Source organism: Cebus imitator, unplaced genomic scaffold (genome assembly GCF_001604975.1).
Source record: "Cebus imitator isolate Cc_AM_T3 unplaced genomic scaffold, Cebus_imitator-1.0 Scaffold24, whole genome shotgun sequence".
Taxonomy (NCBI): domain Eukaryota; kingdom Metazoa; phylum Chordata; class Mammalia; order Primates; family Cebidae; genus Cebus; species Cebus imitator.
Genome location: NW_016107339.1, coordinates 10,892,350 through 10,918,016, shown reverse-complemented (window position 1 = coordinate 10,918,016; position 25,667 = coordinate 10,892,350). Strand labels below are relative to the sequence as shown.

The window sequence follows — 25,667 nt, the reverse complement described above, 5'->3', positions numbered from 1 at the left end:
CTGTGAGGGCAGCCGAGACAGAAACAGCCACACTTCTCATTTCTTTGGCTTCTCAGAGGGGAATGAGCCTCCTCCTGGAACAGAGCAGGGAGTAGCATGTGGCACTCTTTATAACTCTAGCTCACTGCCTGTTTTCTCAGGCTTACAAACTTCTAGGGAATATGAGGTAGTGCTTAAGAGCCAGACTCTGTGGGGCATGGGAGTGATAACTGTAGACCCTCCACCCCTGGGGATTAAATGAGCTCATACATGTAAAGGCACAGAGGAGGCACTCACTGAACGTTGATTGTTTTATTAGTGTCATTAGACCCTCGGCACCCAGCACCATAGGTGGATGCTAGTCATTATTGGTTGGACCAAACAGAACTTCAAGGCACCTGAGCATGGTGCCTCATACCTGTAATACCAGCACTTTCGGAGGCCAATGTGGGAGGGTCATTTGAGGCCAGGCATTTGAGATCAGCTTGGGCAACATAGTGAGACCCTGTGTCTATTTATTAAAAAAATTAAAATAATATTAAAAAAAGAAAAAGAACTTCAGTGTTATTTGTCTTTCTCTTTGCATCTGAACACTGGCTTGAGTAGGTATTAACCCGAGTCCAGTGATTATCTGTGGAGCCCCACAGGGTACTTCTGAGTGGCAGCAACCTAGAATGTGCTCCTACGAACCCCTGCCTGGGGCCTGGAAAAGTCAGGGAGGTGCAGCGAGGACTTCTGTGGCCTGAGGATGTCTGTAACCCCCAGACCTTATGTTTAGTTTTACACCTTGCTGAGGTTCTGGCTTTTGGATATGAACTCTGGAGTGGTAGGGGTCTGTGTCCCATGGGGGCAGGTGGTTCTGGGTGTTGGGCATGAGATGATGGAGGAAGGGCTTGCAGCTTGCAAGCTGTTTATTTAGTGACAAACAGTAGATGACACCTTTAGAAAACTGTGTTGGGAGCTTTGAAATTAATCAGATGCCACCAATGGCTAGGATCGTAGGAATTGGGGAACTGTCTTTTTTTGGGATGTGGGACTGGCACTTGAACATAAGTTTTTATGCATGTGGTTTATAATTTAGTTAAAAATAGTTATGTAAATAATGCTCATTTGTTACAGATTATTAGAAAATACAGATAAGCACTGAGAAGAAAAACTATATAACCACACATAAGTGGCTGCTTTGATCTATGGGTTTTTTTTTTTGGACCTATGTTCTTTTCAAATTGTGTATACCTAGTTATTTTAACATTTAGTTTTGTGACTTGCCTTTCCCATTTTTCAGGTGGATTCCTGGTGTCTGCTTGTCTTCCAGCCTCCCCTCGTGCTTGTGGGAAAGGCATTTGGCCTAAAGGGAGGCGCTTGGAAAGAGCTGTCTGGTTGTTCCTTGATGTCATTGCCAGATGGGCAGAGGGTAGAGAGGGGCACGAAGTCTTACTCTGCCTCTCCCCATCTGTGTCTCTCCCTGTCCCTGTCCAGCGCCCCATCTGCTCTGCCTACTCACCACTCCTGCCTTTTTTTTCCTTCCGTACAAATCCAGAAAAGGATACCACCTCCAGTCTGAAGGTTTCCTTCTATGGCTTTGAGGGATGACTCTCTGAGGAGCTCAGAAAAAAAGGTGCACAGAGAGTAGATGGGAAGGGTAATGCCAGGGCTGGGGATGGGGGTCTTGGGAAGAACAACTCAGAGGAGGGCCTGGGCCCCTGGCTCTGTCTTGAGTCAGTGCAAAGAAGCTTCGTGGGTGATGGGTTGGGGCAGGGCAGGCAGCAAGTGGCTGCAAAGACTTCTCTCTGAAACAGCAACCAAGCTGGCCAGGAAGAGGCCTAGAGAATAATGATCCCAGATAGGGGCCAGACGTAGGGGAGAAGACAATGTGTCTCAATAGCACCTGCTCCTCCACCCTGTCCCCACTCTTTCTATGATCTTTCCGGAGATTCTCTCTCTCTCTGCCTGATCTGCTTCCCTCACCTGACAGTGTCCAGGCACGGTAGTTTGACACATCTGGCTTAGCTGGCTACTGTGCTCTACTGACAACTATGTGGCAGCAGCTGCACAGCTTCTTGGCACCTCCCTGGGCAGTAGGCAGGGATACAGCATAGAGAAAGATGTTCCATGCATCAGGAGCTCAGATTCCGTTCCAGAAAAACATCTCAAAGCCAGGGAGAAAATTGAAGAAGAGGTATTTTGTGGAGAAGAAGCCATGCCTCCCTGTCACTTCTTACAGAAGAAAATGGGGTCTCTGGCAGTAGGCAAGGAGAAGACCTCTCTGAGCTCTGAGGGTGAGTGGGAGTTGCCTTCTCAGGTCTTTTCAGGTGAACTACTTTGGCCTCCACACAGGTTGGGCCAGGAATTCATGCTTAAGAGCAGGCTGATTTCCATAAGCTTTGTGTTCCTCTGGGCTTGCCTGGATCATGCCTGTTCTCCTGTGATCCCAGGCCTGGTGAGACCCGCTAGCAGGGCAGGATAGCTTCCTGTACGTCCCCTCAAAGCCTGCACCACCCCCTCTCCCTTCACCACTCCAGAGCTATAATTAAGTTCCCATGTGAAACTGTATCCCTCAGCTGACACATGCTTGTAACCACAGCCCTGGCCATTGGACGGCTCATCTGGGGTGACTGATGGGGCTGGTGCGGGGGCCTCCAGACGCTCTCCAGTAGGTCTGAGTAGGTGGTGTGGACCCACCAGGAAAGGGTGGATCCTGTGAGGCGAGGGCCAGGCCTTGCCTAAGAGTCAAAAAGTAGGAAGTCGTGGGGGAGATGAAGGGCGGGTGAGCAGCTAGAAAGTGCCAGGGGACACAAAGCTGAGGGAGACAGACAGGCAGCCTTTCATGGCTGGAAGGCATGGACAGGGGGAAACTTTCAAATCACTGAGCCACAGACAGAATGTGAGCAGTTTATTTCATATTCTGTGTATTTTTATAGCATAAAATTAAGATATATTTCACATAACTAAATTCACCGCTTTAAAGTATGCATTTTGGTGGTTTTTATATATTATATTAACTGTGTTATACAGCCTTCACCACTAATTCCAGGACACTTCTGTCACCTAAAAAACTCTGTACCTACCAGCAGTTGCTCCATCCCTTATCCATCCCCTGGCTACTAATCTACTTCCCTTCTCTTCTATTTTTTTTTATTTTTTATTTTATTTTTCATCTGTTCTTTTCTACATAGACCAATCTACTTCCCTTCTCTATGGCTTTCCCTATCCTGGACGTTTCAATATGAATGGAATCATATCTTATGTACCCTTTTGTGTCCGAATCATTTCACTTAGCATGTTTTCGAGGTTCATCCATGTTGCAGCATGTAACAGTACTTTATTCCCTTCTGTGGCTGAGTATTCCATTGTGTATATATATTTTGTTTATTTATAAGTTGGTAGACATTAGGATTGTTTCCATTTTTTGACTGCTATGAACATTCATGTACAAGCTCTTGTGGGACATATGCTTTAAGTTCTCCTGGGAATATACTTAGTGAAATTGCTGGGTCATGTGGTAATTCCATGTTTAACTTTGTTTTGTTTTTTTTTTGAGACGGAGTCTTGCTCTGTCTCCCAGGCTGGAGTGCAGTGACATGATCTCGGCTCACTGTAACCTCCGCCTCCTGGATTCAAGTGATTCTCCTGCCTCAGCCTCCTGAGTAGCTGGGATTACAGGTTCCCACCACCACACCTGGCTAACTTTTGTATTTTTAATAGAGACAGGGTCTCACCATGTTGGCTAAGCTGGCCTTGAACTCCTGACCTCAAGTGATCCTCCTGCCTGTCAGTCTCCCAAAGTGCTAGAATTACAAGTGTGAGCCTCCATACCTGGCCTTGTTCCTAAATTCCTAATCTTAGGAGGAAAGCTTTCTTTTTTTAAAGACAGGGTCTCATTCTGTCATCTCGGCTGGAATGCAGTGGTATGATCCTAGCCCACTGCAGCCTTGAACTCCTGGGCCCAAGCAATCCTTACACCTCAGCCTTCCAAATAGCTAAGACTGCAATCCTCCTGTGTCAGCCTCCCAAAGTGTTGAGGTTACAAACGTGAGCCATGGCACCCAGCCAATAATTTTTGAAAATCCAGTAGGTATTCCCACTTTCCCTCCTCAGGCTCTCAACTATCCTGTTTCTTCCTCTTAGTGCCCGCTTAACCACTTTGGTTTGTGAGTATGCGCCTGTGCATTCTCTATTATTACATTGTTACTCTTCAGGCAGATGCTGTCTGCTATACTCACTGGTCTGTGCCTTACTTCACTTATTATATATTGGCCATCTTTGCATACCAGACATATAGAGCTTCCACATTCTTTTTTTACAGTTGCCTCATCCATTGTATGGATGTGCCATTCTCTTGTCTTCTTCTTCTTCTTTTCAAGATAGATTCTTACTCTGTCACCCAGGCTGGAATACAGTGGCATGATCTCAGCTCGCTACAACCTCTGCCTCCAGGGTTCAAGTGATTTTCCTGCCTCAGCCTCCTGAATAGCTGGGATTACATGTGCACGCCACCATGTCTGGCTGATTTTTGTATTTTTGGTAGAGACAGGGTTTCACTTTGGTGGCCAGGCTGGTCTTGAACTCCTGACCTCAAATGATTCCTCCATCTTGGCTTCCCAAAGTGCTGGCATTACAGGCATGAGTCACCGTGCCCAGCTTGGATGTACCATTCTCCTATTCATTGATGAATGTGCAGGTGGTTTCCAGTCTTTTTTGGCAATGAATAACCTTGCCATTTTGCACAGAGTTAAACAGATTGGTGCAGTGATGGAGACAGACACTGGGGAAATAGGGAAGGCTTCCAGAGGATACTTACAAAAGGCTCAGGGTGAGTGAGCACTGGTATCTGAGTGGGTGTTGCAGGCCTGGCAGAATTTCAGCAGGCTGAGATGTCGTAGGAAGGGCAAATAAAAGAACTAAAGAAAAGAACAACAGCTCAGGTGTGACTCGGGAAATGAAGAGTATTAGTTATCTATCCCTGCATAACAAATTACCCCAAAATTTAGTGGCTTAAAACAATGCCTACTATCTTGCAGTTTCTGTGGGTTAGGAGAGTTTTACACAAGGATGTGAATACCAGAAGGTGAGGATTGTTGTTAGCCATTTTAGAAGGCTGACTCTAATAGCAAGTTGCAGTAAGACTAGGATTGGCCAAGGCAGCAGATGGAGTCATGATTATAGACAGTCTTACATGCTTAGCTGAGAGGTTCTCAGAGATTGATCTGAGAACAGTGGGAGCCATGAAAGGTCTTTGAGCAGGAGAATAATGTGATAGCTGCCATCCAGGACAATTAATCTGTTAGCATTTATACTACAGGGGTCAAAATGGAGAGAGATACACAGGCAGAGGCCTAGATTAGGAGATGGCTATAGTAGTGTAGGTGAGACATTCCTGACCTGTAGTACTAAATGCTTTTTTTTTTTTTTTTAAGACAGTCTCGCTCTGTCACCCAGCCTGGGGTGCAGTCACATGATCACGGCACGCTGCAACCTCCGCCTCCCAGATTCAAGCAATTCTAGCGCCTCAGCCTCCTGTGTGGCTGGGACTACACGTGTGCACCACCATGCTGGGCTAATTTTTGTATTTTTAGTAGAGATGGGGTTTTGCCATGGTGGCCAGGCTGGTCTTGAACTCCTGGCCTCAAGTGATCCACCCACCTTGTCCTCCCAAGGTGGGATTACGGGTGTGAGCCACTGTGCCTAGACTCTGTAGTAAATACTTTAGCTACATATTCTCTCTGTCTTCGAAATGACCACAGAAAGAAAGTATTACTGATTTATGTTATGCATATGGTCATACAGGTATAGGTTGCAGAGCAGCACTCAGGCCTTTCTGGCTTTGATGACTGTGCCTTTGGTGGCACTGGAAGTGGAAAGGTGGGGGTGACTTTGTCCATTCCCTGGATGCTAAAAGGAAATGGAGGAGTCTAAGAGGTTGACATTTTGAACCTGGATGACTGGGACAAAGATGACACCGTGACAGGAAGAGAGGCCAGAGGAAACACTGGTGTGGTGGGAGAAGGTGAGTTATTCTGGAACATGGGGCATTTGTTGGCAGGGTCCTTTCCATGATAGGGGGAGTGTAAATAGTTCCTGTACTTTGTATATGAAGATGTACCCTCGGCCCATAAAGACTCTAAATATAGAGAAAGGATATGGTGTTGTGGTGGCGGTTTGAACATTGGGTTTGTGCAGATAGTGACAGTAACTGGCACTGGGTTGTGCTTTAGATTTTCACAGCCTATTTATTTCTTTTGAGACTCACACAAACCAATTGAAGTTATCATCATTCCCTATCTGATTGATGAGGAAACTAAGGCTCAGAAGAATCGATTTACTCAGGGAGAAACAGTGTTTCAATTACTTACTGCTGTGTAACAAATCACCTGGGAAACTCAGTAGTTTAAAACAACCACTATTTATCCTTTCTCTTGATTGTGTGAGTTGGGCCCAGCAGGGGTGGTTCTGCCCCACATGATGTTGACCGAGTTTGCCCATATGTCTGTGTTTAGCTGCACTGTAATATCTAAGGGGGCTTCTCTCTGCATGGCTTCTAATCCTTCAAGAGTCTATCCTGGACTTCTTGCAGTATGGTATCTGGGGGCCAAGACGGTGGAAGCCAGTCCTATTGAGGTCTGGGCTCACATCCCAGAACATCACCTCAGTCACATTCTATTGGTCAAAGCTGTCACTGGGGCAGCCCAGATTCTAGGATGGGCACTAGACTCCTCTACTTCTTGATGGAAAGAGTGGCAAAAGGTTTGTAGCCATCTTTAAAACACAAGCAGTCTGTAGTGGATACCTGGATATGAACCCAGGTCTGTGTTACTCAGACTCAGGGTTCTTTCTGCCACACCACATTGCATCCCTTTCTGCTTCTGGCTGCTTGGGAGTTCCAAAGCTTGCTGGATCTTTCCTGTGATTGGAGAGGGCTAATTTTTCTTGCGGTATCTCAAAGTGGAAGTTGCACCAGTCATCCACCTTTTCATAGATTAGTATCCAAGATCACTATGTCTTAGGGAACCTTCCAAAATAGGCTTGCTCTGGGAATTTGCTAGCTTCTCCCAGGCTTCAGCAGTGATAGCCAGACATGCATGGAATTTCCCTTTGGAGTTTCCCTTTCTGCACTTAGTGGCCTTTTGATCCATAGTGCTTGCTGGGTGGGATTCCTGCTGCATTGTAGCTAGATGTGGAGGCTAGCTCTGTTTTGAGTTATCCCAGATAGTATCCAAGTCCAGTGAGTCCCATACTTGGCTCACCTGGCATATTTACCAGGGAGTTTTGGGTAAAAGGTAGATTCCTGGGCCTTCCTCATGCCTATTGAATTAGAAGTCCCAGGGATGGGGTCCAGGAACCTGCATTTAAAGCTCCCCATTGGTTTGGGGGTACAGCTTGGTTGGGAAACCACTGACTTCCAGTTGCTGGCACTCGCCCTCAGCCCAATCATTTCAGAAAGATGGCTTTGAAAGTCACTGATCAGAGGAGGCCACATGGGAGAGAATGATTTGTCCAGAGGGCCTCATACTTCACAACCAGGAAGTGACTCCTGAAAGTGTCCAGGAAGTCTCTGTCTGAATCTGCTTAAATCTTTGATGTTGTTTTGCATGATTGGTCGTAGCTGAGCTTTATGGTGGCTGCTGGGTTTTTTCTTTTAAAGTGTTTGCAGAGAGGAGCAAGCTCTTCTCTTTGTGACTTTTTAGCAGTTTTGTTGAGATATAAGTCATAAGCAGTCAGCAGATGCTCCCTAACCAGGAGCTACTTGGTCTGATTTCTTTGGAATATGAAATTCCTTTGCTTGGCTATCTAGTTGGTATCTTTGGTATGAAGAATATGACAACCCTAGAGATATCTAAATTAGCACAACAGTTGGACCTTTCTATTGGACGTACTTAAGGTACACTTGGAAAGGTAGATTTTAAAACCCTGGGTAATTTGGTTTGCCAGTTAAATAAACTTCTATATTTTAGACTATTTGAAAAATAAAGATAAATATAAAGAAGACTATAAAAATTACCTAGAACCTTCCTCTCAGAGAATTTCCATGGTTAATGTTTTGATGGCTATTCTTCCTTGCCCCCCCCATGACCCTTCACACCCCATCTTTTTGAAAACCATATTGAAGTCATATCGAATGTGACTTTTTAGCAGTTTTGTTGAGATATGTCATAAAGCCCAACTGTTTCCAGTGTAAAATTTGGTGATTTTTAGTATTTATAAAGTTGTGCAACCATCACCACAATCTATCTAGTTTTAGAACATTTTCTTAGTCCCAAAAAAACATCTTTTTTTTTTTTAATTTTTGTGATGGAGTCTGGCTCTGTTGCCTAGGCTGGAATGCAGTGGCGTGATCTCGGCTCACCACATTCTTCTCCTGCCTCAGCCTACCCAGTAACTGGGACTACAGGTGCGTGCTACCACGCCTGGCTAATTTTTTTTGTATTAAAAAAGGCAGTCAAATTTAGCAGTGGGGGGTTGTATACCAACTTTAATGACACTAATGTTAGTAAGTTCTGATAACCCACTACCATCAGACCAGCCTTTTTTTTTTTGTATTTTTAGTAGAGACAGGATTTCACTGTGTTAGCCAGGATGGTCTCGATCTTCTGATCTCATGATCCCCCTACTTCGGCCTCCCAAAGTGCTGGGATTACAGGCATGGGCCACCGCACCCGGCCCCAGAAAGACATCTTGCAATCCGTTAGCATGTACTCCCCCTTCGAAGCCCTCCTCCCCACACTCCAGTCCAAGACTTTCACTCATCTGGTTTACCTACAGATTTGCCTATTCTGGACGTTTCATATAAATGGATCGTACAATATGTGGTCTTTTGTGATTGGCTTCTGTCACTGGACACAATCATGGTACTGTTTTGAAACCTGCTTTAAACATTAATATCACTAGCAATTTGAATACAGTTTTTAAGAATGTGCTTTTAATAGCAGAGCAATATTCATTCTTATGAGAATATCTGATCTTATTTAATCAGTGCTGCCGACAGACATTTAGGTTATTTCTCGTGTTTTACTATTATAGCCAATGTTCCCTGCACACAGAAATTATTTTGTTGATTTATTGGTTAATCGTCTGAATCTGTGACTACATCAAAAGCCCTTTGAGGGCAGTCACCATTCTGTCTCCCCTACTACTTGGCACAGTTCCTGTCACTTGGTAGATATTCAGTTTTTAAAGTGAGTGAGAGAGAGAGAGAGAGAGCATGCATGTGAATTTTGAATGAATCAAAATGTAATATTGATAAATGTTGCCATATTGCCAAATTATAGAAAGTTACACTAATTTACCCTCTCACTGCAGTATAACAGTACCTGATTCCCTGTTTCTTTGAATCTGGGTTAATTTGTACAGAAAGTCCAGTGATCTTTTGAATGATGATGTTCTTCAACCTGTCAACCAGTTAGTTTGGGAACTCATGCGTATCCCTGTCTGTGGGCCAGGAAGGGTCTGGCTGTTGGGAAAGATGGTGGTGTATGGGAGCTCTGGCCTCCCGGTCCTCAGTGTGTGGCACCATGGTATTGTATCGTTTCCTGTTGCCCTTAGAAAGTCTGCATCATGTTCTCTGGCTACTTCCTCTGTTGTGTGTAGGCATGTTGGGGAGTGAGTGGGTTGGGTGGGTAAATCATGTGTAAGAAGATATTGGTTCTGGCTGCTGATTGGAGTGCCTTTTGAAGTCGTCAGGAGAAATGTCACTCTGGAAGTTCAGTGTCTTCAAAAATAGAAATGAAGAAATGCTTCCAGGAAATCTGATGCAACTGGCCCAGTCTGCCCCCTCTGAGGGTGGTGGGCACCCACATGGCTGGTAAACGCGTCATGAGTCACCTCACCCACTGGCCACAGTCCCTGCTTCTCTCCACACACTTCCTGTCTGGAAAAGCCTGCTACCCATGATGAAGAGTCACCCCAGAGAGCTTGCCAGGCATGTGGGGCAGGTCTTTCCAGGTCACAGCAGCCTCCTGCCCATGGGTTTCACAGCAGTTCTTCTTCCCAAAGATGAATTATGGCAACTGTTTTGTAGGTAAATATGTGAAATGTATGATTGGGATTGAAAAAAAAAAAGAGCAGCTAGATGGCAAGGTAGCTCTTGTGTATAGCAGGAAGCTCACACAGACTCCATGGTGGGGCAGTTAAGGCCCCGGAATTTATCTTCTCCAACAGCTGGCTGTTCATTCTTTTCTTCTTCTCATGGTTTTCCTGCCATATTTCCCTTGAGACTTCCTGCAGGCCTTCCCCTGTCACCCCACACCCTCTCAGAAGATGCTGCCTCATGTAACTTTGCCAAGCTCTCAGGTGCTACAGGTGCCTTTACCTTCTTTTTTTTCCTCATCTTAGAAATCACTTGTATGTTGTTCTCTCTCACATAATTGTTCTTTATTATTACTTCAGAGGTTGCCAAGTATCTACTGTATGCCTAGTAGCTTGTTAGACTCTGGGACAATGCAGAAGAAAGAGACTGGACCCTGCCCCCTAGGAGTGTAAACGTCTGTTCTCTCTTGGCCTCCGTTTCCCTTCTTCTCTGACTGCGCCTTTGCTGCCCTGGTTCCTCTTCCTCTTTCCACTGCCTGAGTGTGAACATTCTTTGGGCTTCTGCCCTCTCTTCTCTTCTCTTACCTTCTCACTCCATGCGCTTGTCCCTTCCTGTGGCTGTGACCGTCTGCTCTTAGAGCTACCAAATACTAAGCTTCTTTTCTTCTGAACACCAGGTCCCCATGTCCACCTGCCTGCTGGAGTATGCAGCCTTAAAGGCAGAGCCCACCTTTGTCTCTGCTCTTTGCACATCCCCTTCCTGTTAATAATCCGTCATTCTCTCAGTTTCTGGGAGCCTTACTGACAGCTTTAAACCTCGTTCCTCTACCATGCACAGTTCATTCCTCCTGTTCTTTTGAGTGTTTCTCCCCATTGACTTTACTTCCTGTGGTGAATTGGATGATTGCCCCTCCAAAAGATGCATCCAGGTCCTAACCCCTAGAACCTGTGGACATGACCACCTTGTTTAGAACAAGACTCACTGCAGAGATTCTTCCCTGTGCTGCAGGTCTACATGAACTGTGCTCACTGGCTTCCTCTCTCGGCCTGGCCTGAAATAGTGACCGTATTTCCAGTCCACACAGTGATTACATATTTATTACTCTGAGCTCCCCAGGTCCAAAGGCAAGGTTCACTGCCTGCCCTCTCCACTAACTCCTAGGTCAGGAGACATGCTAGGTTGTGTGCACAGCAGCTGCAAGTGTGGTTTTTGAAGTGGGTCTCGGTTTTGAATCCTGGTTTTGTCATTTATCAGCCAAGGGCCTTTGACAGATTGTAACCTTTCTGGGCTTCAATTTCTTCTTCTGTAAAACGGGGCTAATGGATTGTTGTGAGGATTAGATTGCATAGTGTCTAGCACTGTGCCTGACACTCTGAGCTTTATGACCAGAGAGATTCAGTGGCTAGCCTAATCACTTAGCCTACACTTGGAGGATCCCAAGCTTGGATGAGCGTAGGAGCTCTGACTTAAATCCGGCCTATTTGTATGTCATTCTGCCACAGTTGTCTTCGTCTCTCCACAGTTTGTCCTGGAACTGGGCATGGTAGGGGCTAGGACAATGGATTACAGAGCTACAGGTCTAGGGGGTCATGTAGAATATGTGCCTATATGAGGTGGATGACAAAGTGGATAAGAGCATGTGCTCTGGATTTAGACCTGGGTTCAGATTCAGGCTCTATGACCCTATCTCAGTGACTTTGGGAGACTTTTCTTTGCTTCTCTGAGCCTCAGTTTCCTCATCTGTAAATTGGGAATAACAATGGTACGTAGGCTGGGTGCGGTGGCTCATGCCTGTACTCCCAGCACTTTGGGAGGCTGAGACAGATGGATCATGAGGTCAGGAGTTTACCAGCCTGACCTACCAGCCTGACCAAGTTTTCGATGGTGAAACTCTGTCTCTGCTAAAAATACAAAAATTAGCTGGGCGTGGTGGTGCATGCCTTTAATCCCAGCTACTCAGGAGGCTGAGACAGGAGAAGCACTTGAACCTGGGAGGTGGAGGTTGCAGTGAGCTGAGATTGCACCACTGCACTTCAGCCTGGGTGACAGAGTAAGACTCTGTCTCAAAAAACAAACAAACAAACAAACAATGGTACATACCTGTCTTAGTCTGTGCTGCTGTAACAAAATACCTGAGATGGTAATTTATAAACAACAGAAATTGATTCCTCACAGTTCTAGAGGCTGGGAAGTTCAAGATCAAGGCATTGGCAGGTGTGGTATCTGGTGAAGGCTGCTGTTTACTTCCCAGATGGCACCTTGTTGCTGTGTCCTCCAGAGGACATGAATGCTGTGTCTTACATGGCAGAAGGATGAAAGTGGCTAGTTCCCTAAGAGCACCAATCCATTCATGAGGGCAGAGCCCTCATCATCTCACCACCTCCCAAAGGCCACACCTCTTAAGCTGTTGCATTGGGGATTAAGTTTCTTTTCTTTTTTCTTTTTTCTTTTTTTTGAGATGGATTTTCGTTCTTGTTGCCCAGGTTGGAGTGTGATGGTGCTATCTCGTCTCACCACAACCTCTGCCTCCTGGGTTCAAGGGATTCTCCTGCCTCAGCCACCCAAGTCACTGGGATTACAGGCATGCGCCACCAACGCCCGGCTAATTTTGTATTTTTAGTAGAGATGGGGTTTCTCCATGTTTGTCAGGCTGGTCTCGAACTCCCAACCTGAGGTGATCTGCCCACCTTGGCCTCCTAAAGTGCTGGGATTACAGGTGTAAGCCACCGGGCCCAGCCGGGGATTAAGTTTCAACATGAATTTTGGAGGGTGGCAATATCCTTATAGAGTAATCAGGATAATTAAATGAAAGAATCCTCATAAAACAGTGAACACATGCCTGACTCTTTGTAAACAATAAATATTAGGCATCACTATTATAGAGACCAGCTTCTGCTGTGGAGAGTGGTAAGTGCCTTGATGCCACAAGCCACTGGACATGCAGCCGCATGGATCATGGTACCCCTGTAATTATGTAACAAGCGGACATGGAGAAAAAAAAAAAAACATTTCCAATGTTGCCTCCTCTATGACTTGATTCTGCCCCTAAGCTGCACAGAGGAGCCTTCTCTGTGCTGGTTAGGGGTAGAATCAAGTCATAGAGGAGAATCAACTCCATAGCTGCTGGTACTTCTCTTGTGGGGGTTTGTCAGTCTTTCTTGTATTATGACTATTCTTTAGTCCTTTCATCCCTCCCCTCCCCTCCCCTCCGCACCCCATCTTGTGTCGCCCATGCTGGAGTGTGGTGGTGTAATCTCAGCCCACTGCAGCCCTGACCTCCCGGACTCAAGTGATCCTCCCACCTCAGCTTCCCAAGTAGCTGGGACTGCTGGTGTGTGCCACCACACCTGGCTAATTCTTTTGTACTTTTTGTAGAGATGGGGTTTCACCATGTTGCCCACGCTGGTCTCGAACTCCTGACCTCGTGATTCACCTACCTCAGCCTCCCAAAGTGCTGGGATTACAGATGTGAGCCACCGCACCCGGCCTAAACTGAAATTTATTAACATTCCACTCTCACATTTCTTATTGACAAACAGAAATATATGCTTTTGTTTAGAATCATTTGAAATTAAGTGTGGATTTGTTTTCAGTTTTCTTACTCAGAATTTGGTGTGCTGCTTCTATCTGAGGAATCATTTGTAAAAGAAAAACGAAAGAAAAAGCCTTTTTACTTTAGAATGATTGTAGATAAACATAGATTTACAAAGAGTTTCTATCTTCCTTTACCCAGTTCCCCTAATGTTAATCTCTTACATTTAATTCTTTCTTAAATTCTGGAAAATTTTAGCCATTGCCTCTTTGGCTCTCTTATTTTCTCTACAGTGGCCTCTGGAATGCCTCTTAGACATATTGTTGGTCATCTACCACCAAAGTCTCTACATTTGTTCTTTCTGTGCTCTTTTATCTATTTAATCACTGAAGTTTTCTTATTGTGTAGTTTCTTTGGGACTGTCTTATTTCTGATTCTTGGGATGCTACTTCTCTTTTTGTGTCTGATGCTCGTGCCCCTTGGTGGTTTATTTCCTTGTGTGGTTTGTAACTTTGGGTTGTGAGTTCATCTCCAGGAGGGATTCTCTTTCCTGGGTGACACTTGTGTCCTGAATTATGAAAGTATACCTCAGAGCAGCTTGTTTGCTTCTGCAGGGGCCATGAGTGTTTCAGTGGTCCTGGCTGAGTTTTTAGGTTCATTGCTTAGTGTGACACACCTTCACCACTGTTGTAGTGTAAATTCCATTTTATATCCATGGGCAGGACTAGCTTAGTGATTTAAGAAAGGGTGACCTCCCACCCATACCTGACCCACAGAGCCTTGGAGAAATGGTCAGCTTCTTGTTGCTTTCCCATATTGGGCAGCCCTTTGAGGCCCTCTTCTTGATACTGGGGCTCAAAGCCACAGGCAGGCCTTAAACCACTTCGTACGTGGTTGCGGAAGTCCGCAGGCCGTTGTGATGTCAGTTCCACTCACTGTTTATGTTTCATTTCTTCTTATCACTTCTTACACATAAGGCATTTCTCTTTCCAGTTTGGCTGCACGTCTAAGGACGTCATTTGTTTTATTTTATCTGGTATTTCTCTGTGATAGTGGTGGAAAGGGGAAGCTCTTTCCCATTAATTTAGTCCAGTATCCGTGTCATATGAAGCCTTCCGTGATCCAGCCCATTCTGCCTCTCCTGCATAAACTTAGTTCTTAACTTTTACACCCCAGCGAATTGAACTATTTGCACACCATGCACTGTAATGTTTAAAAGCGCAGGTTTTAGGGTCCAGCTGTTTGGCTTGGAACCTATCCTTTCACAACATATAATTTTGGACAAATTACTTATCCCTTCCGTAACTCAGCTTTCTCATCTGTAAAATGGAGCCCTGATCCCTGTCGGCTCGTCCGTGGTTGCTGCCTCCAGCAGTTCATGCTGCCAGGCCGCTAGGCAATTGCACTGCTTCTTCCTTCCCTGGAAGTGCCTGTCTCCTCCTCTCCTTGATCCCTCCCAGGAGAGCGACCTTTACTCCTTCAGGGCTTGGGGTCTCTGTTTCTAGTAACTATCGTGCTGTGGGTTGCTGCTTGTTTACCTATCTCTCTCTCTTTTTTTTGAGACGAAGTCTCACTCTGTCGCCAGGCTGGAGTGTAGTGGTACGATCTCGGCTCACTGCAACCTCTGCCTCCATGGTTCAAGCCATTCTCCTGCCTCAGCCTCCCGAGTAGCTGGGACTGCAGGTGCCTGTCACTATGCCCAGCTAATTTTATATTTTTAGTAGAGGTGGGGTTTCACCATGTTGGCCAGGATGGTCTCGATCTCTTGACCTTGTGATCCGCCTGCCTCAGCCTCCCAAAGTGCTGGGATTACAGGTGTGAGCCACTGTGCTGGGCTACATAGCTCCTTTTTTTTTTTTTTTAAAGCTGACTCTGACCCCCTTGAGAGCAGGGTCTTGTTTTTCTTGGTATTTGAAACTCCTCGCATTCTACCTGACATTTGGTGGGCATTGAGTGTTGCTAGTTGAATTGAATTGCATTGAATTTCTCTGGCTGAGTGGAGGCAAGCGCTGGGAGTGGTATAAGATGCAGATGCAAGGAGTGACAGCAGGAAAGCTTGTTTCTTTGGCACATTTTGTGCCAAGTTGATGGAAATGTGAATCATTATGGCTGGGACACAAGGTAACAATTCTTAGTCTAGCTGAGGGTGCCAGAAACTTAAAACAGTGGCCAGAAAAAGCCACTAAATCTTGCAAATTAAAGTGGTTTCCAGCCTTAAGAATGCATGCCCCACATTCCCTCCCCAAACTCAGCTTCTCTGAGTGCCAGGTGGAGGAATACAAACTAATTATATTCCTAGTGGGCCCTGAGAATCTTTAATTTTAGAATAAGGCTGCATTTCTGAAAGTCACAGTTGCCTTAGGAGTAGATGACTCTGTATGCCAGGGGCCTCCAAGGAGACCAGGATGTGAAAACGCAGTACATGGCATTTAGTGCTGTGTCACCCATCACTTCTGACCTCGTTAAGATTTCTATCCCACTGAGACTTAACAACTAAAAAGGGCAGATTAGATAGGTCTAGGGCAGAGCTTAATGGCCTGTGTTATCCTCCTTGGCTTTGCCTGTGTTCTCTGGACTCTTGGGACTCTATCATAGGAATATTCTCAGAAGAAAAGGCAATTGAACAATGACAGCACCAACTCTCAGTTCCCTTGCTGGAATTTTAGGAATGAGCTTGAACTCAGAGGTGGGCACACGGTTAGGGCTGGAGTCGGCATCTTTGCCCAACACCCGTGAACCCCATTAGTTCTTTCCTGACAGCTCTCAGTCTGTGGTCATGTATTAAGCAACTGTGTGTTCAGTACTGTGCTGGGTGCTATTTCTGAAGATCCTGAAATAGTAATGCCACAGTCCCACTTCTCAGAGAGGAGGGCTTGCAGTCTAATTGGAGAGAGTTCCTACCACACAGAAAGCTGCAACCAACAGGGCCCAATAGTAATGCTGTCTGATGTCACTAGGAGCAAGTGTGTCCCTTTGACGGCTTGGCACTTTTGCTCAAAAGGAGCTGTTCTCTTTCTGAGACTTGAACTATTGGTTTGTTTTTTGTCAAATGACTTGCTAGCACTGTTACAGACTGGTCTGAATTAACTAGGACTACCTTTTATCTGTTTCTGAAGAATAACCCCAAATGTGCTCTCTCGGTCTTTATAAAGTTTTCCTTTCTTTCATTTCACCCAATTATGATAGATTAACTTTACAGTGTCATCTGCTGATCTCCAGGTTCTTCTAGGGGCCCGTCATCAGCCATTGCTGCTTTTGAGGTATCAAGGTTTGTCCTGTGCACTCTCAGATAATTTCCTTACCTGTTCAATAATTCTGACTTTCCATTTTTCTAAGAGAGAGTATCTCAAAGTGATGGCTGAATCAGATTATCTGGGAGTGTGACTTGGAATCTATTACTGAAGATTAGAGGAAAATGTAGCAAATTATGACCTGAAGCAGTTCTGGATGGATTCGTGGATGGAGATTCCAACTGAGTTAGGTAGTCTGTAGTCTTAAGCAGTTGTGGATGCTCCATTAGTCATGAGCAGCTCAGCCTCCTTCCAGTTCACCGTTCTGCCATTGTTAGGGTGTGGCCGCTGTCCTCATGGTCCAAAATAGTTGCCATGGCTCCACATCTCACACCACATTCCAGGTAGTGAGAGAAAAAGACAGAAGAATGATGTCTCACCTCTCTTCAAAGGAGACTTCAACAAAGCCTGCCTCTACCAGTTTCGGTGAATGAGGGAGTTATTTCATATCTCAGAGCCTCTTTTTTTTTTTTTTTCTTTTTTTTGAGACAAGGTCTTGGTTTGTCGCCCAGGCTGGAATGCAGTAGCAGCACGATCGTGGCTCACTGCAGCCTCAACCTTTCAGGCTCAAGCAGTCCTCCCCGCTCAGCCTCCCAAGTAGCTGGGACAAATACTTGAAGAAAATCTAGGCACATGCACCACACCTGGCTAATTTTTTAATTTTTTCGTAGAAATAGGGGGTTCTTGTTATGTTGCCCAGGTTGGTCTCGAACTCCTGGGCTCAAATGATCCTCCTGCCTTGGCCTCCCAAATTGTTGGAATTATAGGAGTGAGCCACTGCGCCTGACCAGTTACCTCATTTGTAAAGCAGGCTTGGTAATGCTTAGTGCAGGAGCGAGAGGATCAGGGAGCGCACATATATAGCATGCTTGGTGCCCGATGCCCAGCCTGATGCCCAGCCTGCAGCACGTGTTCTCTAAATCACGGCAGCAATTTTTTCTGCAGTACACTGTTCTCTTTCTCTCTCCGCCACTCCATCTTTCCAGGGTCTCTGCCCTGCCTGTCAGGCTCGCCTTTCCTTTACTCTAGCCCTTTGCATCTGTTCCTCCCTGTATTCTCGCCTCATCTCCTCTCTTCCTTGAGCCTCATTTTCCTGCTCTCATCTTGCCTCTATCCCTCATCTTTTTTTTTTTTTTCCTCCCTCAGGTTTATTTGTACAAATAGCACAGGAGGACCCCAGCCCCATGCAGATGGCAGCCCCGGGGGGTTGCACCAGTCCTTCTGTCCTCACGTTGGCAGACAGAGATATCTACTCTGAAGCCTTTGTAGGGGCCTGGGCACCTTTGGGAGCCTGAGCTGGAACTGAAGCTGGAGCTGCAGCCTGGGACTTGGTTTGATCCTTGGCCTTGGCCTTGGCCTTGACCTTTGGCTGGCAGAGCCTGAGCCCCTTGGCAATGCGTGCACGAGCACGCTTCCCAAGCTTGGGGTGGGCAATGTAGGCAAGTCAGTCGAGCTTGCGGCTGACACCCTTTGGGATCTTGGGCTTAACCTCCTTGGGCTTTACGAGGGCCTTGATGGCCTCGGCATGTGCACTCATGGCCTTGGCATTGTTGGCCTGCATCATCTTTAGGCCCTTCTTGTTGTGCTTCTTGGCAAAGCACATGTTCCTTAGGAACTTGGGGTCCACCCCCTTAAGAGATTCGTATCTTTGTGATCGGGGTTTCTTGATACCATTTCTGTGCCATTTTCGGGACTGGTTGTGTGTGGTGTGGTTCTTGGACTTGGCCATGTCTGCACCTAAGCCACAGTTCCCAGTGTGCCTAGGACTGGAACTATCCCTCATCTTTTCAGCGTCTCCTCCTCCTTGAACTACCTCTTCCTTCTAGTGCTTCCGTCCTTCCCTCCTTCTGACCTCTGGTGAACAATAGTTCTTTGTAACGTAATAATAAATTATCCTTTCGTTACAAAGACCAGAAGTTAGAGGTGGTGATTGGCCTTGCGAACTGTAGGTCAGCAATGAATAATTTAAGAAAGCTACATTTAATTGATTTATTCATGTATCAGGAATTCTGTTAAGCAGCTGGAACAGAAATAGCAGTGGCTTACACCAGTAGAAATTTTTTTCTATTATGAAAAGAAATCTAGGGGGGACAGTCTAGGGCTGGTCTTTCCACTCTGCCATCCTTAGTGCAGGACTTCCAACACCAAGGTTGTATCATGGCCCGAGATGGCTGCGGGAGCCCCAGCCATCATGTCAGGTTCTAGGCAGAGAGCAGGAAGAAGAGAGGAAAGGCAAAAAACAAAAAAACACATGCTCCATCTTGAGCCTTCCTGCAAGTCCCGCCAAATAGCTTGAGCTTCTCATTGGCCTCCCTTAGTTGCAAGGGAGGCTGAGACATCTTTTAGCTGGGCACATTGCCACCTGAAGTAGAACTGGAATTCTGTCACTGAGAAAGAAGGGGAGAATGGATATTGTATAAACAATTAGCAAGGTCTGCCGCCATTCATTCAGCATTAATTTAGCACCTACAGTCAACTAGTTCCGAGGCACAGTCACGGTGTCCCATTTCAGAGGGAAGACATAGATAAGTAAGCAAGCACATTACAGAGGATGGGTGAGGAGGAGGGGGAGAGTGAAGAAAGGCACCAAGTGGGTGTCTCACGTACCCACCAGGGCGCATTCTGGAGCTCGTCATGCAGACATTCTTGTCTGTGGTTTATTTCCTCTGTGTCCCCTCTTCTGCTCTCTCCCTTTTGTCATTGTCACCATTGTTGTTGTTGGGGTTTGTTTTTGCACCTCCATCCTGACGTCAGCAGTAGTCCCTAGAACCTTAGGAGGCAGAAATAGTTGGCGGCTTAGTGGGCAGCTCTGGGATGCGAGCCATGTGTGTGAAGAGCCAAGTCCCAGGCCCATAAGCCAATTAGAGGCCAGTGGCAGGAGAGCATTTGTTCCTGGACATGCCGTGGCACTGCCAGGAGACTTTACTCCAGGAACAGGGTCGTCATCAGGAGGCGTGTTCTAACTAGGCACCTGGCATCACCTCTGCTGTGCTTGTCATAAAATGAAATTTTGGAGCAGTAAAATTCTTCTCCAGTTCCTGTGAAATGGGTATAATTGCTTCATCCACATTAATTTAACTGGAGGTCTTGGTATGCTATAGTGTTAATTATGTGTAAAAGTACTTCTACTTACTATAAAATTTATGGACAATTCGACATTGATATTCCTTCTTAGAACTCAAAAATCTAGGAATAATTTGGGAGACCTGCATTATCTTTCATTTTGATCCCAAGAACATCTATTGCTGTTTCCTTTGGGAAGTTAGGCAGTGGGAAGCCTGCTGCAGAGATTTTCTAAGCAGGCATATCCCAGTCCCTAAGGAGTTTGAAAGTTTCAGAGAAGACTAAAGGATTAAAAGACTGTTCGTTCTGGCACAGTGCAGTCCTTATGAGGTTGAACTGTGACCCTGGTCAAGTTACCCTCCTGTCCTCAGTTTCCTCATCTGTCAAATTTTGATCCTGTGGCCCCTCCCCAACAGGGCTGTGAAGGAGATGAAGAGACACATGGGACTCATTCAGCATGTGTTATTATCATTATTATTAGTGCTGCTAGTAGTAGCCCATATGTTAGTGCTAGCCCAACATATGGGTCATGATTTTACCCATATGTTGGGGCCAGAGTGTAGAAAGCCTTGGATACCACATTAAGGAGTTGGATTTTGTGGGCAAGGATGTGACAGATCATGGCTGGGCTTAGAAATGTCACTGACAGGAGTAGAGAGGCAGATCTAGGTGAGGGGAGGGCAGGGCTTGAACCCGGCCAGTCAAGGAAAGAGAAGAATGGATAAGTGAGTGGTGAGGGAGGACCCAGTGGTGCTAGAGTTCAGCCTGTGTGCCTGAGGGATGGTGTCCCATTGACTTGGGTGGGAAGCACTAGAGGTGGCGCAGTTGGAGTAGCATGAGGGGAAAGAAGCATATGGTGATCAGTTCAGCAAACAAACGGAGCACCTGCTGGGCACGAGAGTCAGGGATACCTGTGGCCCGGCATGAAGATAATTGATTGTGTTTTGAACACATTATGAGGCCCCTGTGAGGGCTCCATGTGGTATTTAGGCAGTCAGCAGGAGAGGGGCCCAGGACAGTGGTGTGGGATACAGTCACAGTTTGTGAAATTGCCAGTGGATGGGTTGTACAGCGGATGAATTGAGCAGGGAAGCCAGCCAAGAACAGAATGGGGAGGGGAGGGCATTGGGGGTAGGAAAGGAGGATCATATCTCAAGAGCAGGTGAAGGAAGAGCAAGCAGCAGTGCAGAGCCCCCAGAGGAGAGGGCTTCAGGGAAGTGCTTGACAGAACCATTGCAGCAGTGAGACAGAAGCAGGACTAGGGCAGCAGCAAAGGGCCTCTTAGATGGCAGGGCAAGAGGAGGTCATCCGGGACTTCCGAGAGAGCTGTTTCAAATGGGAGGAGAAAGCAGTGTTCTCCTGGTGGTAGTTCTAATGCTTTGTATTTGTAGTTCTTAGTCGTTGTCAAGGCCCTTCGCACTCTTTTGAGACAGTCTCGCTCTGTCATCACGTGCCAGGCTGGATTGCAGTGGTGCTATCTTGGCTCACTGCAACCTCTGCTTCCTGGGTTCAAGCAATTCTCCTGCTTCAGCCTCCCGAACTGGGACTACAGGCATGCGCCACCACACCCAGCTGATTTTTGTATTTTAGTAGAGACGAGGTTTCACCATGTTGGCCAGGATGGTCTCGATCTCCTGACCTTGTGATCCACCCGCCTCAGCCTCCCAAAGTGTTGGGATTATAGGCGTGAGCCACCATGCCCGGCTGGCCCTTCACACTCTGCATCATGCTCTCTCACCAGCCTGTCAGGCAGTGGGAGTGGCCCCATCATACAGCTGGGAAACTGAGGCAGAGCCTAGACAGCCTACCTGACCCATGCAGGGCATGGAAGACTTGCCTCCTAAAGGAGAGTCTTCCTCAAGGGCAGAACAGACCTAGCCAGGTGAGGAAGGAGGCCAGCTGGAAGGGAATGGCCAAGACCTGGGGCACATGTTGAGAGCAAAGTACCTTTGACCTAGGGGAGTGGTGGGAGAGCAAGCTAGAGAGGGAAGCAAGGCTGGATCAAGATGATCTTGTACCAACAGGAGTTGGGACTTTTTCCGACAGTAGCAGGGAGTTTTAAGGATTTCTAAACAGGATTAGATATCAGGTTTGTAATCTAGAAAGATCAGTCTTGCTACAGACAGGGAAGGGGGCAAAGAGTGAAGCAAGGGACCCTCTTTAGAGACTGTTGCAATAATTCAGATGGGAAATGATGAGAGTTGCCAGGCTTGGTGGCTCACGCCTGTAACCCTAGCACTTTGGGAAGCCAAAATGGGAGGATCGCTTGAGGCCAGAAGTTTGAGACCAGCCTGGCCGATATAGCAAGATTTCCATCTCTTAAAAAAAAAGAGAGAGAGAGAGAGAGAGAGAGAGAATTGATGATAATGAATTAGGAAGATACTTAGGACTCAGATGGATAATACTTGGTTGCCAAACATGGTGGCTCAGACCTCTAATCCCAAAACTTTGAGAGGCTGAGGCAGAAGGATTGCTTGAGACCAGCCTAGGCCCCAGCTCTACAACTTTTTTTTTTTAGTGAGCCAGGTGTGGCGGTACACACCTGTAATTCCAGCTACTTGGGAGGCTGATGTGGAAAGGTCACTTGAGCACAGGAGGTCGAGGCTGCAGTGAGCTGTGATCATGCCACTGTACGCTGACCTGGCTGACAGAACAAGACCCCATCTTAAAAACAAACAAATAAAAAAATACTTGGTTCATTTGGTACTTGGCTTATTTGGATCTTGGGGAATATTGAGGATGAAGGGATAACATCAGCGAGACTAACTTCAAGGTCAAGACTCCTGCCAAGAGTCCACCCAGCTGTAAGACAGGAAAGTGATAATAGAATCTGCCTCACTGGTGGCCTGGCAATGGGAGTTTGTTGATTAACCCTGAAGATGAACTCCTCCAGGTCAGGATCAAGGCTTTGGAATGAGCTGCTCTATAGATGTGAGAAACAGAGACAGACCTGGCCTTGCAGAAAGATTGCTGCAGTCTTTCTCCTACCATCTCCAGCACAAAGTGGTTTCTGGTCCCAGGAAGCCCTGGCTTGGGCTGTGTGGGACCCTTAGTGCTGTGAAGACTAGGAGCACCCTGGAGGTCTTTGTTCCTTCTGCGCTTTTCTTAGATTGCATCTCCCCACCTTGGTTTATATATTTGTCATGAGGTGGGGGAAAGCCTCCTGACAAATATATAAAATTGATCCAGTCCTGGATCAGTTTGGGTCATACAAGAGGGTGGTCAGTGTTGGGCCACAGAGGGCCCTGGGCCCTTTACTCGCCCTTTGGCCCTAGGCTCTGAGCTCCCAGGCTTTGGCTGCCAAGCAAAAGGTGGAGTTGCATCAATTGTTGCTCTTCACCAGGGACCCGGGGCTTGCTCGGGGTGAGCTGACGGGCTGTTTTCTTCTCTCTGCTTTGACTTGTGCTGATTTCTGCCCCCAGGCCTGTTGCAGCATCTGCTTGGCTTCTGGGGCCAGAGTCTAGGTTTCAGCAAGCTGCCCATGGTTTACCCTCAGGATGAATGCTGGGAAGTTTGGGAGCACCGTGGTGGTGGTACAAGTTCAGCCCCTCATTTTAGTTTATTTTTATGTTAAAATGCTTACTAATACAAAATAACACATAGACCAGAACCAGTTGTATGACAGAAAGGGACTGACTGGACTCAGGATCTCCTGCCCCAGCCCCAGGGGTGAAGATGAAGGTGAAGGTGATTGGTTTCCTGGGCATCCTTCCTTCCACAGTTTTTCCTTGCACACGCTCATGTGCATGTGCTTTTTATCCTCTTCTGCTCTTACCCATGGCACTGGGGAACACATTAAATCACTGAATTGCTTTGACACCTAGCTTTCTTTACATAAGCATATCTTGGGAATCTTTCCACGTCAGCATATACAGATACATTGCATTCTGTTTTTTTTTGTTGTTGTTTTTTTTGTTGTTGTTGTTTTGTTCTTGCTCTGTCTCCCAGGCTGGAGTGGAGTGGCCTGATTTCTGCTCACTGCAACCTCCACCTCCCAGGTTAAAGCGATTCTCCTGCCTCAGCCTCCTGAGCAGCTGGAATTACAGGTACCCACTACCACGCCCGGCTCATTTTTGTACTTTGGTAGAGACGGGGTTTCACCATGTTGGCCAGGCTGGTTTCAAACTCCTGACCTCAAATGATCCACCTACCTCGGCCTTCCAGGATGCTGAGATTACAGGCATGAGCCACTGTGCTCAGCCATTCTTTTTTTTAAAAGCTTTTTTGTTATATATATGATATATGTTAAGTGGACTGTGGCTTACAAAACCTCTTCACAGCTGTTTTCCAGTGTGATCCTTCTAGCCATGTGAAGAAGACAGACCAGAAGAAATTTTTTGCAGCTCAGGATGCTCTGCAAACAAGGAATAAGTGAGAGGAGTTGGGGCTCGTTTAATGCAGACTAAAACAGGATCTTTCCTTTGAGAGACTGAGACAGAATTGGGAGCAGGCTGTAGATGTGCACACATATCTACCCAGAGAGAATATGCGAGGCAGCATCTGCAGAGGAGTCTAGTGGGCAGCACATGCCACAGGGGTGGGAATGGGAGAGCTTCCGGGAAGGGGATGGAACTTGAGCCAAACCTTTTTTTAGAAACGAGGGGAGGCCGGGTGCAGTGGCTCACACCTGTAATCCTGGCACTTTGGAAGGCCGAGGTGTGCAGATCACTTGAGGTCAGGAGTTCGAGACCAGCCTGGGCAACATAGCAAAACCCAGTCTCTATTAAAATTATAAAAATTACTGGGCGTGGTGGCACACACTTGTAATCCCAGCTACTCAGGATGCTGAGGTGGGACAATCACTTGAACCTGGGATGCGGAGGTTGCAGGGAGCCAAGATCGCACCACTGCATTCCAGCCTGGGTGACTCCGTCTCAAAAAAAATAAGACTCCATCTCAAAAAAATAAATAAATAAAAGAGGAGAAGGTAGGAAGAAGACAAAGGAAAAGGAGAGGAAGGCATTTCAGGCAGGAGAGTAGCATGGGCAGAAGGTGTAAACACAGGGCAGAGGGTCGGTGTCCTTGGACATGCTTCCACCACCCTGGCCTAATCATTGACTTAGCAGACATCTAAATGCCTGCTCCGTGCCCAGCACTGTACAGGGCCACAAGGCAGCAGGAGCCTGTCTCCTGCCCTCTGTGGGCTCTGACTGCAACCAGCAGAAGTTAACAGCAGGCAAAACTAGTTGATGATGATAGAGTTCAGAAGAGTGGTTACAGCCTGGCACAGTGGCTCACACCTGTAATCCCAGCACTTGGGAGGCTGAGGTGGGATGACAGCTTGAGCCCAGGAGGCTGAGGCTGCAGTGAGCCATGATCAGGCCACCACTGTATTCCAGCCTGGCCTGGGCAACAGAACAAGACTCTGTCTAAAAAAAAAAAAAAAAAAATGCAGAGTAGTTACTTATGGTGGGGATTGGCTGGGCAGGGGCACAAGGAACCTTCTGGGGTTCTGGAAATGTTTACTGTCCTGACCTGGGTGATTGTTTTATTTTGGTTTTGGTTTTGGTTTTTTTTGAGATGAAGTTGTCCCCTCAGCTAGATTGCAATGGAGTGATCTCAGCTCACTGCAACCTCCACCTCCCCGCTTCAAGCGATTCTCCTGCCTCAGCCTCCTGAGTAGCTGGGACTACAGGTGCCTACTACCACACCCAGCTAACTTTTGTATTTTTAGTAGAGATGGGGGTTCACCATGTTGGCCAGGCTGGTCTCGAACTCCTGACTCCAGGTGATCTGCCCACCTTGGCCTCGCAAAGTGCTGGGATTACAGTTATGAGCC

The 25,667-nt window shown here is 46.7% G+C and overlaps 2 protein-coding genes across 3 annotated transcripts in view; one reads left to right on the top strand and one right to left on the bottom strand.

Annotated features, from left to right (window-relative positions):
• PPARD (peroxisome proliferator activated receptor delta) overlaps positions 1-25,667 on the top strand; it is an 86,331-nt gene that overhangs the window by 21,543 nt on the left and 39,121 nt on the right. The gene's annotated exons all lie outside the window — the stretch shown is intronic.
• Positions 17,948-18,604, bottom strand: LOC108299766 (60S ribosomal protein L29-like). Its single transcript, XM_037736389.1, has one exon. The coding sequence runs from the start codon at positions 18,552-18,554 to the stop codon at positions 18,270-18,272; it is 285 nt and encodes a 94-aa protein (XP_037592317.1). The 5' UTR covers positions 18,555-18,604; the 3' UTR covers positions 17,948-18,269.